Source organism: Haliotis cracherodii, unplaced genomic scaffold, assembly GCF_022045235.1.
Source record: "Haliotis cracherodii isolate W230 unplaced genomic scaffold, xgHalCrac1.p SCAF_29, whole genome shotgun sequence".
NCBI lineage: Eukaryota > Metazoa > Mollusca > Gastropoda > Lepetellida > Haliotidae > Haliotis > Haliotis cracherodii.
This window is the reverse complement of record NW_027266285.1, coordinates 2,866,069-2,886,111: the sequence shown is the minus strand read 5'-3', so window position 1 is coordinate 2,886,111 and position 20,043 is coordinate 2,866,069. Positions and strand designations below refer to the sequence as shown.

Sequence of the window (20,043 nt, the reverse complement as noted above, 5' to 3'; positions counted from 1 at the left end):
TGCTGTGTCAGACTGTGGAGGGGAAAGCCTTAATGTATCAGCATCTTGCAATTCTCGTGGGTTTCAGGGTAGTATTATTCACCCACGAACTCCGTCACTTAAGGATTTCGTTAAAATGGACTTGACCACGGTGAACAACTGCCAAAATCCCAACTAACTCAAATGAATGGACTAAATCATTAGATATGTACATTTTAATGATTAATGATCCACATCTGTTCATGTTCATGTACAGATCAACGCTCCAAAATAACAATACTGAATGGATAAAAGAAACACTTGGGTACTTGAATATTTACAATTTCATTTCAGAGAAAACAATAATATTAGAGTGGAAGGGGTACTGCTAGCATATATAACACAACTTGTAACGAAACCAATGATAGCATGACAGAAGAGATGGTTGCGACTGTTTATGGAAAGATGTGAGAGGATCAAATGTCCTGTAACACTGTATTGTTATGTCTGCCTGTCGGTCAGTTATGTGTTCTGGTCGATTTTAATGATTGTAAGGATCGTAGAGCATCAGAATGGCTATCGATCTTATCGTGTTTACATAAGGAATAGTGATGGATCCTGACATATGTTAGTGGGAACACACTTCTCTTGGAATAGGCCGAGTGACTCCAACTATATTTCTTGACATCGATAGCCGGATGCTTGTCTTCGGAGTTTGCTGTAGTTGCAATAACTTGAGCGGTACATGGAGAAGTGTTAGCACCGACGCCCTGTTCTCCACTACTTTATCATCTGAATTTTGCAAACACGAATTGAAGAGATAGGTAAATCAATATTATGTTTTCCCTTATAGAGTTGTGAGTATACAGTATATACATGAGCAAAACAGTTTTGAATAGGTTAGTTAAACTCAAGTTAACACTCACTTCGTCTCCCGTAGAACAATCTTTAGGTGTAGATCCAGTACATGAATATTGTCAACGTCGTTCTTTCGCGTCTGCGAAGAGTATACCATCATATATGCACATGGGAGTCAGTTTTGTAATAGTTGACCCATGTAGTTCTTGAATTGGAAAGTGTAAAAATAACAAGAAAAGATTGTGGATAAGACGTACCATGAAATACATAGTATCATACAGATGTGTCAGAAAAAATAGAGAGGATATGAGACATATCTTGATATGCATACTGTCATATAGATGTGTCAGAAACAATAGAGCGGGGATGAGACATATCTTGATATGCATACTGTCATGAAGATGCGTCAGAAAGAATAGAGCGGGGATGAGACATATCTTGATATGCATACTGTCATGAAGATGCGGCAGAAAGAATAGAGTGGAGATGAGACATATCTTGATATGCATACTGTCATGAAGATGTGTCAGAAAGAATAGAGTGGAGAGGAGACATATCTTGATATGCATACTGTCATGAAGATGTGTCAGAAAGAATAGACGAGAGGAGACATATCTTGATATGCATTCTGTCATGTAGATGTGTCAGAAACAAAAGAGAGGGGATGAGACATATCTTGATATGCTTACTGTCATATAGATGTGTCGGAAAGAATAGAGGAGAGGAGACATATCTTGATATGCATTCTATCATATAGATGTGTCAGAAACAAAAGAGTGGAGAGGAGACATATCTTGATATGCATTCTGTCATATAGATGTGTCAGAAACAAAAGAGTGGAGAGGAGACATATCTTGATATGCATTCTGTCATATAGATGTTTCAGAAACAAAAGAGTGGAGAGGAGACATATCTTGATATGCATTCTATCATATAGATGTGTCAGAAACAAAAGAGTGGAGAGGAGACATATCTTGATATGCATTCTGTCATATAGATGTGTCAGAAACAAAAGAGTGGAGAGGAGACATATCTTGATATGCATTCTATCATATAGATGTGTCAGAAACAAAAGAGTGGAGAGGAGACATATCTTGATATGCATTCTATCATATAGATGTGTCAGAAACAAAAGAGTGGAGAGGAGACATATCTTGATATGCATTCTGTCATATAGATGTGTCAGAAACAAAAGAGTGGAGAGGAGACATATCTTGATATGCATTCTGTCATATAGATGTGTCAGAAACAAAAGAGAGGGGATGAGACATACCATGAAACACATTATGTCATATAGATGTCAGAAAAAATAGAGACGATATGAGACATATCTTGATATACATATTGTCATGTAGATGTGCCATCTACAACCAAAGTGTGAGCGTAAAATTCCTATCTTTTACACATGAAGTAGGTTCTGTGAAACACTACCTCTGTGACATACATGTAGTCTCAGATATCATATTCCATTAATTGTTGCAAAATATATACCTACATGATCTATTTTGTCTACCCCAGAACAAGAGCGCATTCTATAAATGAAAGAGAAAGGGGGTGAGCAAACATAGACGTAAGCTGAAAAAGAATTGCTTGTTTTCTATTTTATTCCATATATAAGTATTAACGTCAACACGAGGTTACCGTCTCAGTCTTTGGGTGAAGGGACTCTCTGATCTTAGTGAGGTAATTACACAGGCTTGTCTCCACCATACAGGTTACAGAAGCTTTGCCAAAGACGTAGAAGCCATGGTTGGGAGACAGCCCTACATTTACTTCACCGTGTGCTGGATGGTCATATCGCCACTACTGATTCTGGTGAGTAGAAGACCATGTTACAATTGACGCTTCATTTAAATTGGTTAAGGTATACTTATTATTGATTGCCGTGGTGTTGAGTATACTTTTCTTCCATAGTAGGTTTGGCATCTCCTTATGCAGGCTCGCGGGTTAAACAAAGGGGTAGACGTCTGCATCATTTGTCATATGACTTTTCTACGTATAGCCGACGTAGATAAATGAACCATACTCCCTATCACAAAGGACAGAACAGGTTTTAGATGATGCCATAGCATTACTGTGTGTAAGACATGAAAATTATATTTCAGGCCGTGATTGTTTTTAAAGGCATCCAATATGAACCTCTAACAGCTAAAGGAGAACCAGTATGGGCGGAGGTGATTGGTTGGTTTGTTGCCATGTCTCCAGTAGCAATCATTGTCATAGCATTCTTGTGGCACACTTGTCCTAAAGGCATTTGGCAGGTGAGAAATATATTAATTTATTTATTGGGACAACGACACGGGCTTGACTTATGACTATTTTGATATACGAAGGCGTGTTAACTCGTTTTGAAGCTCAGATTCAGGTCTTGATAAGAATTTTGTTTGTTTGAAATATAGATATAGGGAACTTGACTCAGTCAATTGACAGTCCTAGCAATGTCGATTACACTCAATGAAAGACTTTTTTCCCTGTGAATGGAGTAAATCAGTGTTATAGTTAACAATTGCCCGAATCACACCATTCGACTGAATTAGGTCTTGCTCGGGGAACCGAATCCTTCTTTTGAAGAACTGTGTTCACGAGGGGATTATTGTTTGAGTACACAGAGCGTAGCAAGTGAATTAAACGAATTTGACAAGGTTGTAGTTGATGTTTTGTAGGTTCTAATGTTAGCTAGCATTGCTCTAACTCCGTTAGCTAGTATAACCTCTTGTGTGTCATCAACAGAGGCTCGTTGTACTCAACAAGTATACAGAAGAATGGAGAGAGCGACGTAACTTGAGTACCTTCACACATCTTCACGTGTCTACAACAGGAAGAAATAATCTTGGCTTTGCGACTGAATCTAAGACGGCGTATGGGATGGACAATAGTGCAGGCAAACCGTCGATATCTAAAGATGGCGGCCCGGAAGGTCACATGGAAGATCAAGATAGCGGTTATGTCCCTTACTCCCATGACCCAGACAAATTCTTGCATGGATATGAAAAAGAAACCTCTTATCAGGAAGAGTCGACAAAGTTTTAGACATCATTAGTTGTTAATATGTACACTTGATATGATTCGGATTGTCGCTTCACAGTAAACAGCTGCATGTATGCTTTGTATGTAGCCCTTAAACGTCATATAATGGGATTTTCTTTTAACAAAATGTTCATTTCCATTGAATTTATTTCGACAAACTTGTAAGGAACAATCATCATAAATACGCAACATAATGCCTTATCTTATTGTTTGTATGCAATAATAGTAAAATGATATATAGTTACTTCTTAGAGTTTTGTTCTCAGCTCAATAGTAATTTTGCTTAATTCAATCGTTCGGGTATACGAAAATCTCTAAATCTGAACATGTTGAATGTATTAGCAATGGTACAGGTCAGATATACGGGGATCAATCTGTGTACAATTTGGTGACAATGTTCTACGATAACTTACAACTTCTTGAACAATCAGAATACACTCTACATCAATGTAGAATGCAACTTTGTGTTTGTAGTATACTTGCACAAAGCACCTGTTCATAAACGTTCATTTAGAATGGTAGATGGTGATATGTAAAGAGCTAACTGTTTATTATTAAGCTATAGAGAACACTTTGTGAAGAAGTCGTTCACAACACATGACATGATCGAAGGTATTAATTCAAGATAGAACGGCTAAATAATGATTATTGATTAATACGGGAAAGCAGTACTGTGTAATTTTTGTGACCGAGTTTGATTCAAGTTTATAAAATACCACTTTGTGTGCTTACTCGAAATGGATTAAAGATATTCAGCAGTGAATCGTGAACCAAATGACACAGAGAGAATGTCTCACTTGCACACATGACACTAATGACACAGAGAGAATGTCTCACTTTCACACATGATACTAGCTACACAGAGAGAATGTCACACTTTCACACATGATACTAGCTACACAGAGAGAATGTCACACTTTCACACATGACACTAATGACACAGAGAGAATGTCACACTTTCACACATGACACTAGCTACACAGAGAGAATGTCTCACTTTCACACATGACACTAATGACACAGAGAGAATGTCTCACTTTCACAGATGACACTAATGACACAGAGAGAATGTCTCACTTTCACACATGACACTGATGACACAGAGAAAATGTCACACTTTCACACATGACACTAATGACACAGAGAGAATGTCTCACATTCACACATGACACTAGCTACACAGAGAGAATGTCACACTTTCACACATGACACCTATTACACAGAGATAATGTCTCACATTCACACATGACACTAACTACACAGAGATAATGTCTCACTTTCACACATGACACTAACTTTACACCGACACAATGGCACTACAACGTTTAGACCTGGACAGAGAATTGCACCAGGTTGCGTCAGCCCTCACCTATTATTTCGTTAAAGCAAGATCCCTCGTTCTCCCTATGACAGCGTTACACAAGACCAGGGAGTATAAATACAGTATGCATAATGACTACGCAATAGCGCCATGATGTTTCATTAAAACAATAGTTCAGGACATAAGTGATAATAGCATTCAAATGAAAGTGAACATCAGAAGTAGGTAGTTAAGCCCACTGCAGAAATCACATTGTTAACAGGGCCGTAATACCATACTCGCCAATGCTACTATGGACTAGTCATAACTTTCTCTCTTTGAAGTTTCGGGTTTTCTCCTCATATAACAGTACCTTTATGTCCGAATAACTCTCCATTCTTTACACATATTTTAAGGAATGGAGACTAATGAGGAGATTCCCCTTCTTAAATCACACCCGTACTTTTACACTTTGACAAAACAATCTCTTGTGAAAAAATATTTGAAATGTAAACCAGAACTCTTTGTAGACTTATTTATACTGTACGAGTCGCCCTTGCGAGGAACACGTTCTCTGCCGCGTGTACAAAGCTCCGTCGCGAGCTGATATTTACAATGCATGGTACACGGCTCGGCATAATTTCGTAGGGTCCCAAACTAGTATTTATCGATCGCTGTAAATACATGCTGACGGAGATTTTGCAAATGTAGAGCTCTGAACAAGGATACAAATGCTTATCTGAATATTTGTCTCGTCAAAGGGTTTACCTAATAGTTATAGGCACTCTGCTGTAACACAAGATTCTGTTCAGATTTGTTTTAGCGCTTAAGGATAATGCAAATATTTGAAAATAGTTAATAATTAGTTTCACACTTGTACTGTCATGTTTCGCCGTAGCTGCGGTCGACAATTAGACGTCCTCAAATCAAACGATGCGGGATCGAACCCCGCTGGCGACAAACTTTGAAGTCATTCACTTGTCTATCTATAAATGAATAGCTTCGTTTATCACAAATGTAAATTAACTGAAATGTTGGTTCAAGATAATGGATAAATGACAAACAACTGCCCATTCCTGAAAACTAATGGAGTGTTAAAACAATAGAATGACGTCACAGATGCGTTGTAAGTTATCATTCAGTCATGGTATGATGATATATTTTACTCGAAGTTTGTTCAAACATTACATGAGGAGTCATTGAAGCATGAAATTGAACATCATCTTTATTGTATGAAATTTATGAAAATGTGCACACATGCATAGCTTCGCGGCATGTACCCTCTGGATATATATATATATATATATATATATATATATATATATATATATATATATATATATAAATATATATATATATATCGGACCTGAATGAGATGTAACATATTTTATCACCGTTGTTATATGTAGATGATGTTTATGACGTACCACCCTTGCAACATTTGATTTGTACTTGTAGGTTACATGCATTTGTTAATCACCATTTGGTTGTACTCGTCAGATTGTTCACTGTTTTAATTCATACATAGAATTATTGTACATGGGTGATTCAACATAAGAGAGATAATAAAACATGTTTTACAAACCACATGTGTAATGGCGATTTCACTAATTCTATTGCATAGTACGATTGTTGATAGTATGTGTTATGGCGTATCAGCAGTAGTTACTTTGCAGATTCCAATGCAGACTGTATTTTGACCCTGTTAGTTTCCCAACAGGTTATTATAGCGAGAAAGAAATTGTTTCTTTAAGTCTCACTTGTCAGTTTACATTCTTCTTGGAATTAAAACAGGTTAAAAATACAGTAAATAGCTAAGTGAACATCAAGCTGATACAACCGGCGTCGAATAATTTGTAAATCCATGCTAGGCACTCACTACTTCCAACAAAACAACAAACAAATCAGTGGAAGTATTTGACACCACCACCAAAGTAGGCAAAAAATGGCCCATTAGCTCGAAAGATTATGGTCTCCGTCTTTTGGGATGCCAAGGGTGTCATCACGGTGGACTACATGTATCTTCCGGGGGCACGGCTTGCCCAGTCGTCTAAGGCGCCGCGATTCCCTGTGCAAAGTTGCGTCCCTTGGGCACGCCAGAAACCTATGATTGTGGGTTCGAATCCCGATTCGTCCCAATTATGGTTCTAGGTTTGTCAGCACCATACCCGTGCTCGTGGGTTTCACCGAAGTGGTAAACGTCTGAGACCTACATCACTTCGGGCTTTCCTCCCACATCAAGCTGACACGCCGTGTTATAACTGGAATACTGTTAAAAGCGGCGTTAAACCCAACTCACTCACTACCTGTATCTTCCAAATGGCCAGACAATAAAAAGAGCTAATTATGTGAGGCTAATACGGGAAATTAAGACTAAGAGATGTGAGAATGTGAGGAATGGTGTGCTCTTCCATCACTACAATAAACCAGTAGGCAATGTATTGTCAAAGAGTGTGGCTTTGAATTCTTTCAGCACCCACCTTATCTTCACGATCCTGCTCCATCAGGCTTCCATCTGTTTCCAAACATGAAGAAAGCTATAGTCGGAACCCATTTTGACTCGAACGAGGTCATAGCAGCTGTGGAGAACCTTTTGAACAGACAAGAGAAGGACTTCTATGAAACCGGAATAAAACCACTCCAACATCGTTGGCAAACGTCTATCCATGTGGAAGGGAATTTTGTTGAAAATAAATCTTTTTATTGTCTTTAGGTCAAGTCTTTTGGATTAAACCAATCTCCCCTCGTACCAAAGAAATCTGTCCACAATCTCTACGGATGGATAAACTGATATCACGAGTGGTGATATCATATATTACATATTGCCTGAGAATTGTGCAACAAGAAACGTGCAGTTTGACAGGCAGATCATGTTGTGCAACATTCTCTCCACATCAAGGTACTGAGTAATATTCTATATGTACATGAAGATATTTCCAACAATAATCGTCCTGATTGCCGCACTCAGGTACTGGATAATATGCCTCATATACATGCAGATATTTCCAACAGTATTCGTCCTGATTACAATATTAAGGTATTCAGTAATACGAGATATATAAATGTATATATGTCCATCAGTAATCGTCCAGTGGACGATGTTTCCGGTTATAACAGGGCTTTTGGATCATGGAATTTCATTAAATTGCCCAATATCAAATTGACAAAGAAATGTAAGAAAATATAATGAAATGCGAAAACCTAAAAAGAAAGGTTACACACACGCTCGTAAAACCGGTCCACAATCTGATGTTAGTATTTGATTGTAGAGCAGTCCTATCCCTTTCATTGTGGAGCTAGTCCTATTTGTTGGATCTTGAGGACAGTGCATTCCAGCTGAGTGTCATTCTTGGATATGGTTCTCTTTAAATGTCAAGGTTTAGAACGTGATGATTACGTCTCAAAAGGCGTAAGAGCGTTGATGGGCAGCAATGCTTCAGTACTAAACTGGTCATCCGATCCCATCAGAGTCTTGACTGTTCGGTGTAATTTAATGCGATTGTTAATGCCGATTTTAAGACTCTGCTGGCTTAATCAAAACCAAATGAAATAAGTCAAACAATCTATCACGTTTTGCTAGTTTGCCAGTTTAATCATTTGTTTCACATACAAATGACACGTTTGAAGTAATCAGACACGTTGTACAGTTCGGCATTTCTTAGATATATATAATGACATATTTCATAAAACGCACTGAAAAAATCTTGGCAATTGTAAGCCAAATCAACAGAAAGTTTTGGTGTAATACAATAAACAATACACTACATCTTACAATGGTAAATGGAATCCCAATTATGACTTAGTACATTGTATATCGCCAATGTTACAAACATCTACGACCTGGGTCAAATATGGCTCATAATTACACCGACCAGCAAGTAATAATTCAAAATGTTGACAAAGGCGAGCGGTAAATTGAGTTGACAGCTGATACTCTGACTGTTCAAGACACAGTTCATTCTGTTCATATAGTCTGGTGCTATAGCACGGCTATATGGAATGGATTATATGAATAAACAATGAAGCCGTATACTTCACTACATTCAGATCAATAGGCATACAACTTTCAGTTTTAAAGTTGTACGGCATTGGTCGTGTGTTTTCCCAAACCGGAAGTTAAATTATTAAACCATAAGTGCTTATAACTTTATAAGCTAGGCACATATGCTTATCTATTTCAAAGTTTAATTAACTGCATTGGCAATTATTCAGGAGGCTAGATCCTAAGGGACACTGTTTCAAAGTTCTGCGGCATTGGACATGTGTGAGGTCAACTGTCACCTGATTTGGTTAAGTCACAATGGTTCGTGATACATGTTTCTGATGGGAAATATTTTGAGTATTCAGGAAATGAGTATTTGGCTGCTTCTAATTTTGCATAGGCGGGAAACATATTTCTACTTTTAAATATTAGGAGAAGCTCAATATTATTCTCATCAACACGTTAAAAAGAAACTATAGCTTTGGAATCCAGATTAGAACAAGAATTAATTCGGCTTTAAAATAAGTTAGGAGAACAAAATATAATGAGCTAGATGGGAGAATTTATTGAAAAATTAAAGGCAGCTAAACTGGAATTTGATACTCCGCATAGAATAAGAACTGAAGGCTCTTTTTTATCAAAAGCTAAATGGATAGAACAAGGTAAAAACCTAAACAATATTTTCTTCAACTAGAACGTAATTTATTTTTAAATAAATCCATATCATTGCTTGAAAATGGGCCACAAATAAACACACAAGATGAACTAATTTAAGAGGTATGAGATTACTATAAGAAACTGTATAAAACTGAAAACTGCACACAAACTGATTTAGAAAAACCTATTCTCTGATACCAATGAAGATATAGCTTTTGCTCTTGAGTAGAATTGGCTTCTGGTGAGGTACTTGAAGCATTAAAAGAAAAAAGAAAAATAATAAAAGCCCTGGCCTAGTTGGGTTTTCAGCAGAATTTTAAAAATTATTTTGGTTGGATCTTCATAGATATTTGATAAAAGTTCTAAATTATGCGTATAGAAATGGATATTTAAGGATTGATAACCTGTATTCCAAAAGAAAATAAACCAAAATTATATTAAAGAATTGGCACCCTATCTCCCTTATTAACACATCTTCTAAGTTAGATGAAGCATCAATTGCAAACAGAATGAAACATGTTTTGCCTTTAATCAATCAATCAATCAATCAAGTTTATTTCCTAATTCAGGCCACATGGCCCATAGTACAGTTGTAAGATTTAATTCAGGCTCATTCCAAGAGTGTTTCATCTTTGTCGATCTCATTTTAGCGAAGTACGTTAATATCACAGGCGTTAAGTAAATTTGCAAACAGTATATTCGACATTCTACCATGAATTTGGAATTTACTCGATTCTGATTGATCAATCAGAGGCTATGAAATCACAATAAACTCCCACTGATTAAAACGGCTGGTTTGACGGCCGCATCACCGCGGAAGCTAATATTCATAGAATAGTACTTTTTTCAGTCATTGTCGGTAGGCATATTTAAATAATTACATCTACAATTACGGGTTACAAAATGCACAGATGCGGTTACTACAATATTTAAAGGATGTGTGGCAATACATTTCGTGCAGAAAACACGATAGCAATCTACAAAGGGAATGTATTTACGTTTTGGAGACAACAGAGAGCGCGTCACAATGAGCGATTTGACGTCATAATGGTGACGCGCGATGTAGAGCGAAAGCCTTGCAAAGCTTGCTTTGTTTTCTTTAGGGATTCCCACCTCACGTTAGCTTACCAAGTTGTCGTGCTTATATGCTTTCAATGCCTGTCATATGTTCGAGTGAAGTATTATGGTGTAAACTAACTGCTTGAGTATATACAGCGCAATATTTTGTTCGGTGATTCCGTAATTGAGATCGACAACCCACTCAAAACACTGGACTCAACCCATGCCGCTTCACTCAGTAAATTTACTAACACCAAAGAGTTCGCGTTTTATTTAGTCATGGTAGAATGGAGATAAACATACTGTGTTTTCAATGTAGAGCTAGGTTACCTGTAGATTTAACTGCGCTAAAAATAACATTTGAATCCACGCTGCCCGCTCGGTTCCAAATTCAATTTAGCCGGGTTAAATCTACAGGTAACCTAGCTCTACATTGAAAACACAGTATTTTTATCTCCTAAATGGGAAATAGTCTTTTTCGAATATATTGAATAAAGTGTTTTGGTAAATGGATTTGCTAGTCCCTTTTTACTGTTACAAGGGGTTGTCGCCAGGGTGATCCGATATCACCACATATCTTTATTCTTTGTGTAGACATCTTAGCAATAATGATAAGGAATAATAACAAAGTCAAAGTTATATTGATGGGTAATATTAAATCTCTGCTGACACAATTTGCAGATGATACTACATTATCTTTAGATAGATCTGAAAAAAAGCCAATACCAATGAGTACATTCATCTTTTTGGGCCGATTCAATGTTCATACCCAAACTTCTGGAGATCTAAACCTGACAAAGTTAAAAGGAAAACTACATGTATGTCATTACATGCTAAATATGGTGGCGTCAGTGTCCCAGTGGTTGAAATGGGTATTGCTGGATTAAGAGACTGGTTAATGGTAATTCCAGGTGAACAGCTTCCTTTTTTGAAAATGTAGTTAATGCGAATGAAATTTAACCGACTGATGCTGCTCATATTAACAAAAAGATTATTCCAAACATGAATAATAACTTTTTGAAGTAAGATTGTGTTCTGATGGTCAGTATACTCGAATTGTTGTTATAATGTTAAACCATCTGTTGAAGTTATGCTGAGAAAATCTGTCTAGTATAATGATATCAAAATTATGGTATGTCTATTTACTTTCTACGATGGCATCAATAGGGTAAAGCATTTACTTCATTCACGACACAGAGAAATTATATAATTTTGATGACTTGAAGACACGCTTTGTGGCTTATCAAGGAGTAAAGCTATCAATAGCCTGTTATTGACAGACATACATAGAGAGAGACACACATAGACACATAGACAGTTTTATTTGCATGAACATAGTACAAAAAAGGTTGACAGGTACGATTTTACAAGAGTAATTTCTTGAGGGAAGATGAACAAGTGAGTTACCTTACTGCGAAGATATAATGCAGGAGCCTAGCAAATTTTACCATGACATTACAATTTGTTTACTGGCATATTCTTTAAAATGTACAATAATTATCATTTAAAGTTTTAGAAATTAAATATTTCCGCTTACTATCGTCGAACACACAGTGGTATATGACATGTATTTCGTCTTCAGTTGCACAAAACAGTTTGATCATCGCAGTTTACTAAACATCTACGAACAAACTGGAAACCAAGGGTGTTATGACCACTTCTAAATTTAGTTAGCAGTCGTTTATAATCACAAATATTAATTTTTATAAGATAATGTTGACATTAAAGAATTTTTAAAAATCTCATGATCCTCTTGCGACTCATGATGAAAACAAGGCATTCAAACAGTTTACGTAAACGAGCTAAGGATGTGGGACATAATCGCAATGCCAGTGTTGATTTTGGTTCTGTACTGCTGGACGGTACAGAAATGAGTGTCAACCAAGCGAAGTGCCATATCAAATCGGCCCAGACTCAGTTTTTCAAGGAGAGGCTATCTGAAAGACCACTGCACGAGTTTATGCGCAGTGTGTTGAGAAGATAAGCAACTCTGCAGAGTCCTTCGCTTGGATGAAGTCGACTGGCCTGAAAAGTGTAACAGAAGGCTTTCTGTTTGCTGCTCTTGATCAGGACCAGTCACTTCCCACTCGATACCGTCAATGTGTAATTTTGCAACAACATGTAAATATGAGATGTAGATTATGTAATGAATTTAATGATACTGTCCAACACATTGTTACTGGATGCCCAGCTTTGGCACAAACGCAGTATCTTAAGGGACATGATGGTTAAGATGATGATGATGATGATTTACATATATGTTATCAATGAGTGAGTGATTGAGTATGGATTTTCGTCGCCTTTAGCAGTATTCTAGCAAAAACAACGGCGGGGGACACCAGAAATGGGCTGCACACATTGTACCCATGTCAGGATTCGAACCCGGGTCTTCGGCATGACGAGCGAACGCTTTAACTTCTAGACTGCCCGACCGTCCCTGTTATCATTGATGTGTAAAGCATTTCACACATTTCATTCTCAGATGGCATTTGCTTTCACTTCTTCAAATTGTACTGAACCTCTGAAGATAGATACGTAACTGTATCTGTGTTCATCGCGTTTTGTAACAAAAGCCCCATGGGTCAAGGAATGAATTTTTTCCTTAAGTTTGTCATATGGGATAGTGATGTACAAAAAGTTGAAAAATCAAATTTTTTTTTTTCTGAGATTGCAAAGAGTCAAGCAAATCCTTTGAGTTTTAAAGAAGCCACGTGGTATTAATTCCCCTTTTCTCAAATACTTTCTGTGAATATTTGAAAAAAAATCCATTCTTGATTGTATTAAGGATTACTGTTAGTATTTGGGACAGGGATTTGGTGATACATTTGCTGGACCCAGCAGTATATCTCTATTTTTATAGAGCTTTGGAATCCAGTACAAAAGAGGAAAACACATGTCTTACAGGATTTTCAATACAATCAATACCTGCTGTTTTGTTGCGTATTAGTCGTTTAATGCTAACTGCAATTCTTCCATTTTGGTGTCGTTATTGCGAATATCAGTAATATATGGACACGAAGATCGCCTTCACTTCAATAATCATAAAAAAAATATCAAGGTCAATTTCTTATCTCCTCTATCGTGAGCTTCCAGAATTCTTTAGAAAATTTACGTATATCTCTTGATGATTAACTTATTTTCATTTTATGTTTTGAAATATGTTTATTCAGGTATTTGTTTTTTAAATATTTTCTTCTTGTTTATTAGCTCGTGTTGGTACTCTCTTATATTGATGTTTTGCCTTTTTATAAGATTTACGCCATCTAGCCCAAACCATGGCTTGTTTTTCTTTCTTGAGTATTTTCCAGGTCGATCGCACATTACATCGAATGAGCTGGTGTAGACTCCTCTAGCACGTAGGCAATGTCGTAACCTATAGTGTTTATACCCTTGACTGAGTCACTGTCGCCTGGTGTTCATAAAATTTGAGAGAGGAAGGGATAAACCTATTCGGTATTGTCTATGGGCTCTTCTACTCCAGGTTGGGTTTGACAGGGCAATAGACATCTGAAAACAAACCTTGAGAAATCGAAGACTTCAAATGACTTAAACATGTGTAGGCAGATATAAGTAAGCATGCTCGACCACAATTGCATGTATATTGACCAATATGTAAGTCATTTACTAGGCGGCCGTTACAAATGAATACATTATTATGTTTACATATATCAATCAAATTATGTCCGTAATTTGATGTCTTGATTAGTTCGCGATAGTGGTAACTTGAGTTGCTTTACTACAGTATCGGGGCTACATTCATTAGACAGTTCATCAATGTCTAGGTTTAGTTCATCGACTATACGCTCATCCAGAATACAGTAATCAAGTAGGTTACTTGCACGGGCATTAAAATCACCCATTAAAATAACGTTTCAATCAATGAACTCTCTGATTCGAAAAACATTTCTTTAGAAGCGTATTTAGAACCTTCTGGGTAGTAGACTACACCAAGGTAAATATCACCATCATCACTTAACAATTCTATTGCAATCCTTAAAAGGAGAACCACTTGTCTAAGTTGCCTTTCACGGCCAACCCAATACCATCTGGTCTTCGTTGAAGATTTTGTCTCTGATGAAGGTAAAGTGAATACCCTCTATCTCCATATGATCTGAGATGTCTGTTTATGTTTCTTGAAATGCTAATACATCATAACTTTTTATAAGTTTACTAAACTCTGGGTTTTTCTAACCGTCTTCTTAAGCCCTCAAAAATTTAGGTTAACAAAATGCACAACATCACAATGAGAGGACGTTGGGTTATTTGTGTTTTCAGTGGTATTACAACACTTTGTATTGCTTGGGGTAGAAATAATCTTCGTGTTAAATGAGTCTTTATAGTTACTATTATCATTCTCACTATAGTCCAGTAGTATGGCACACGGTGTTTGCGTGCATTGTTCATTGATGGCATGTTTGTTGATGGCATGGGTCACCAAAATATCCCCATACTCATGGTTTTAATCAATACTAGTCACGACTGAGGAGACACTAAAACGAATGCTATTTGTGACACCAGAATGATTAAGCGTATTTATAAGGAGTTCATGGAGTAACGCCCACGTAATCTACTTCCAATTAGTCATGAGTCAATAAGTCGTAGAGTCTATCTACACGTTTGCCATTGTATTTGCATCTTACAGACATGTATGCAGGTGTTAGTGTGGGTAGCTGATTAAGCCCCAACATGGACTACTGAGTGTGTTTCATCATTCAAAAAGAATTCTTTATACTGGTTGTTAAAAGAAAACGCCTTTGCGACACATAGACATCTATTTGCATACTTACCATATTGATTTATGTGAAACGTAAATAATGAGAATGAATGTGAAGAGATGCCATTGAGGTAAAAAGTGCTCAGAAAATACATGAAGATTGTTTATACTTTTACAGACCGGTCGTTTTAAATAAAATGCTGGCAAATAAACAACGTACGAGAGACCTTGCCTCATGTAATTGGGTCACCCTACAATGCATCACTCTGAGTATATATGTATGTCTGTTGTTTTGGTGCAACAAGTACTGCTTTGTAATGTTTTTAAGGTAAGTATAATTTCATTTTTGTCGTGTTTCTCTTGTATTGATTTACTTGCAAACTAAACACTGCCAACTGACTTAAACCAAACACGTGTATCTCTGTAAATCTTTCACAATTGGGTTGTTATCTTTATACTGGCATTGTTTAACGTGCAAAGTGTTTTTTTCTTTCTGTTCATGTACATACAGAAGCATAGCGGCGACTTTGTTTCTACTTTTATCTCCAATGTAGGATTTTCCTTCTCAAACATATGCGTTGTATCTCAAACGGTGAATGTTTTTGCTCTCCGTAGAATTATTTATATCACATGTAAGACATTTGATAATCTAAGTATGACTTGTGAACAAGTTGAGGACGTTACAGACTTACTTAAATAGCATAGCTAGAAGTTTCACGTCTCAAGACGTAGGTAAAAACATATCATTTATATCATTTTATTTGTTCCCAGCCACTGATATTTCATCACAGCGCTATAGACCTACCTGTGCACAAACGCCTCAATATGTAAACCATGTAGGAGGAACTCAATTGCTTGTTCAGTAATGATTGTTAAAACGGAAGCACGATACAACACAAGTGTAGTCGTAAATAGAAAGTGAAACGGTAAGAAGTTTATTCAATCTGAAATATCTAAAGCGTTCGCGAAGTTATATTTATGTATTTGTTTGATGAAGGCCCCTGTCTGTAATCTCTGGCAGCTTCACATAACAACTGCTGATATGCAAGAAGGATAATTTCTTACCCAACAATTTGGCAAATTTTTACTCCATGTAAACGATTAGAAGAATTGTGTTCTAACTCAACTGTACACGTGCATATGACTAAGACTATTCTATTCAGTTCAGGTGCTGGTGGCACATGTGTTCGGTGGGAGTGGGGAGGGGGTGCCGGTAGTTTCTGATGGTTCAGATTGGTGACACATAAATGTAAACGATCTTCTTCTACAAACACCGTTGATATTTGAGCCGAGAGTGTTACCGTATCAGTAGCCACCTAATATAAAAAGATTCTCACAAATAATTGTGTAGTTTTCGCGAGGACATCATTAACGACAAGTACCTCGTATGTTCTCGGCTGATGCCCCGTATACTCCATTCTTATTTCAAAAGTGCCTTGTGTACTTTCATTATACAAGCGCACCGTATACGCTTGGCTCAAACCAGAAATGATTCGTATATCTAGCGTCATGCAACAAGCATCTCGTATACTCTCGACTCATGCGACAAGTGCCTCGTATACTGTAGCCTTATGCTACAAGTACTCCATTTATTCTCTGCTCTAGCTGCCTCGCACACTCTAGCATGATGCCTACAAGTACCTCTAGTTATATGTAGTATATGCTCTTGTTTTATTCTACAAGCGATTCGTATACTCTTGTCTTATTCTACAAGTGCCTCGTATACTCTTGGCTCATTCTTCAATTATCTCATTCTCGAAGTACTTCATATATTCTCGGCTCATGCCCCGTATATTCTAGTCTCATTGCACAAGTACCTCGTATACTCTCGGCTCTTTCAACATGTGCCCCGTATATTCCTGTCTCATTGCACAAGTACCTCGTATACTCTCGGCTCATTCAACATGTGCCCCGTATATTCCTGTCTCATTGCACAAGTACCTCGTATACTCTCGGCTCATTCAACATGTGCCCCGTATATTCCTGTCTCATTGCACAAGTGCCTCGTATACTCTCGGCTCATTCAACATGTGCCCCGTATATTCCTGTCTCATTGCACAAGTACCTCGTATACTCTCGGCTCATTCAACATGTGCCCCGTATATTCCTGTCTCATTGCACAAGTGCCTCGTATACTCTCGGCTCATTCAACATGTGCCCCGTATATTCTTGTCTCATTGCACAAGTGCCTCGTATACTCTCGGCTCATTCAACATGTGCCCCGTATATTCTTGTCTCATTGCACAAGTACCTCGTATACTCTCGGCTCATTCAACATGTGCCCCGTATATTCTTGTCTCATTGCACAAGTGCCTCGTATACTCTCGGCTCATTCAACATGTGCCCCGTATATTCTTGTCTCATTGCACAAGTACCTCGTATACTCTCGGCTCATTCAACATGTGCCCCGTATATTCCTGTCTCATTGCACAAGTACCTCGTATACTCTCGGCTCATTCAACATGTGCCCCGTATATTCCTGTCTCATTGCACAAGTACCTCGTATACTCTCGGCTCATTCAACATGTGCCCCGTATATTCCTGTCTCATTGCACAAGTACCTCGTATACTCTCGGATACTCTCGTATATTCTCGACTATAGCTACAAGTGATTCGTATGCTCCAGTCTCGTGCTACAGCTGCCTTGTATATTCCCGGCTAAAGCTAATACTTCAACTGTGCGTCAGTGTTGAATGTTTCGGCGGTATGAATGACAAGAAGGTATTTTGTCGTTTCACCCCGATAGTCGATGAATCCTCAATATTTACCATGGAAACAGATTGCCATGTAATCACTAGTGGAAGCCTGTAGGGGAACATCTTAAGATGTTGCAGCTCGAATAATATGGTCATTAACTGTTTCTAATGCATATTCAACAACAATACAACATTTAAAAGCATAATGTGTACATTAGTTGGAGTAATGAATTAGAACCTGCTACATGAACTTGCCGATACGACTAGTAATAAGGAATAACTTTGATTATGTAAATGGGATAACACATGACCATGAAATGTAGGCCTTGGTGATAGCAACCAAGATAAGGAATAACAATATTTGTCACTGGACAATTGTTACAATTGGACAACGAATTGAGAAATATTTTTCTTTACAAATCCCAATTGGATATCACTTGTTATTCCAGATCAGTGGAAAAGTTTACGATCTGTTTCTACAGTGTCGTGTTATTACAAACGTGTTTTCCCAGAGCATTAAAGATAACGGATGTGTGACCTAAATGGATTACGCTTAAGTTAAGCACAAAGTCGTCAACCATTTTTATAAATGCAAAGAAAAAATGCAAGTATTCTAAGTCGGACATCATATAAATGTTTCTTTCTTTATATAAGAGAAGAGTAATGGTTTCATGTTCTAAAGGCTGTCATTATATTCCTAGTTTAATGCAGTGTTTTGTTTTAGGGCTGCTTATCGGAACCAGATCTTGTCATTCAATACACACGACATATCATTCATTCATGCAGGTCCATGTAAGTCTTCAACTAGCGAGAGCTCGAGATTAATAAAATGCCTCAATCGCAGTTATTATAAAACAACAACCTTTACTCCCTCTAGGGGGCCATCTGCGGTAGTACATGAGCAATGCAATTCATTAGACTCATATATATAACATGACGCAGCAAGATGACAAGTATATAAACACAATGATTGAGAGTTAATTCTTCATGGATAATCTGTAACGTTGTGGAGACTATTTTTCGGATCAACATTGAACTCCACACATGATACAAATAGTGTTGCATTGTTTCAGAAAATATGGTAAGCAGTAACGGAAAGTACCTTGCAGATCATCGTTTCACATTTTCGAAAACTGAATCAACCCAATGTAATTATATTATTAACTATCTATTTTTGCGGACTCGTATAACCCAGGAATTGCCAACTTAAAGTAAAATAGACACTATGGTTCAATCTTCCACTATTCATGAATAGGATTAACTTTGATACAACAAAAATTATAACAGTTATGCGTTTAGTGTTGCCATCTGTCTCCTGCGGTGTTTCCTCGGACGAGACTTCCATCATGTTGCCATCTGTCTCCTGAGGTGCTTCTTCGGACGAGACTTCCATCATGTTGCTATCTGTCTCCTGCGGTGCTTCCTCGGACGAGACTTCCATCATGTTGCCATCTGTCTCCTGCGGTGCTTCCTCGGACGATACTTCCATCATGTTGCCATCTGTCTCCTGCGGTGCTTCCTCGGACGAGACTTCGACCATGTTGCCATCTGTCTCCTGCGGTGCTTCCTCGGACGAGACTTCAATCATGTTGCCATCTGTCTCCTGCGGTGCTTCCTCGGACGAGACTTCCATCTCACATCGAATATTCATTTGTTATTAACAACAATATCAAACAAGTATAGTCTGTACACATCCTGCTACCGTTATTTTTATTTTTTTGTTGCGACCGCTATGACTTTTTTGTTGTGGCAATTATGACTTTTTTTGTGGCCGCTTTGACTTTCGTTTTTA

At 37.6% G+C, this 20,043-nt stretch overlaps 3 protein-coding genes across 4 annotated transcripts in view; 1 reads left to right on the top strand and 2 right to left on the bottom strand.

The window, feature by feature from the left end:
* LOC139473470 (sodium- and chloride-dependent glycine transporter 2-like) overlaps positions 1 to 6,709 on the top strand; it is a 32,966-nt gene extending 26,257 nt beyond the window's left edge. For both annotated transcript variants that reach the window (XM_071256063.1, XM_071256064.1), the window contains exons 14-16: positions 2,531 to 2,631; positions 2,922 to 3,077; positions 3,547 to 6,709. In XM_071256063.1, the coding sequence (XP_071112164.1) occupies positions 2,531 to 2,631; positions 2,922 to 3,077; positions 3,547 to 3,846 (557 nt within the window). In that variant the 3' untranslated portion in view covers positions 3,847 to 6,709. The remainder of the gene's footprint in view (positions 1 to 2,530; positions 2,632 to 2,921; positions 3,078 to 3,546) is intronic.
* The window catches only part of LOC139473495 (carbohydrate sulfotransferase 11-like), a 78,873-nt gene extending 71,160 nt beyond the window's left edge, over positions 1 to 7,713 (bottom strand). Inside the window, exon 1 of the mRNA XM_071256114.1 lies at positions 7,624 to 7,713. Within this exon, the coding sequence (XP_071112215.1) occupies positions 7,624 to 7,647 (24 nt within the window). The 5' untranslated portion in view covers positions 7,648 to 7,713. The remainder of the gene's footprint in view (positions 1 to 7,623) is intronic.
* Positions 7,714 to 18,349: 10,636 nt separating this feature from the next.
* LOC139473431 (fibrous sheath CABYR-binding protein-like) lies at positions 18,350 to 19,884 on the bottom strand. The gene is made up of 2 exons (XM_071256001.1): positions 19,557 to 19,884; positions 18,350 to 18,360 (listed from the first exon to the last, which is right to left on the bottom strand). The coding sequence occupies exons 1-2, from the start codon at positions 19,882 to 19,884 to the stop codon at positions 18,350 to 18,352; spliced, it is 339 nt and encodes a 112-aa protein (XP_071112102.1).
* Between the last annotated feature and the right edge of the window lie 159 nt (positions 19,885 to 20,043).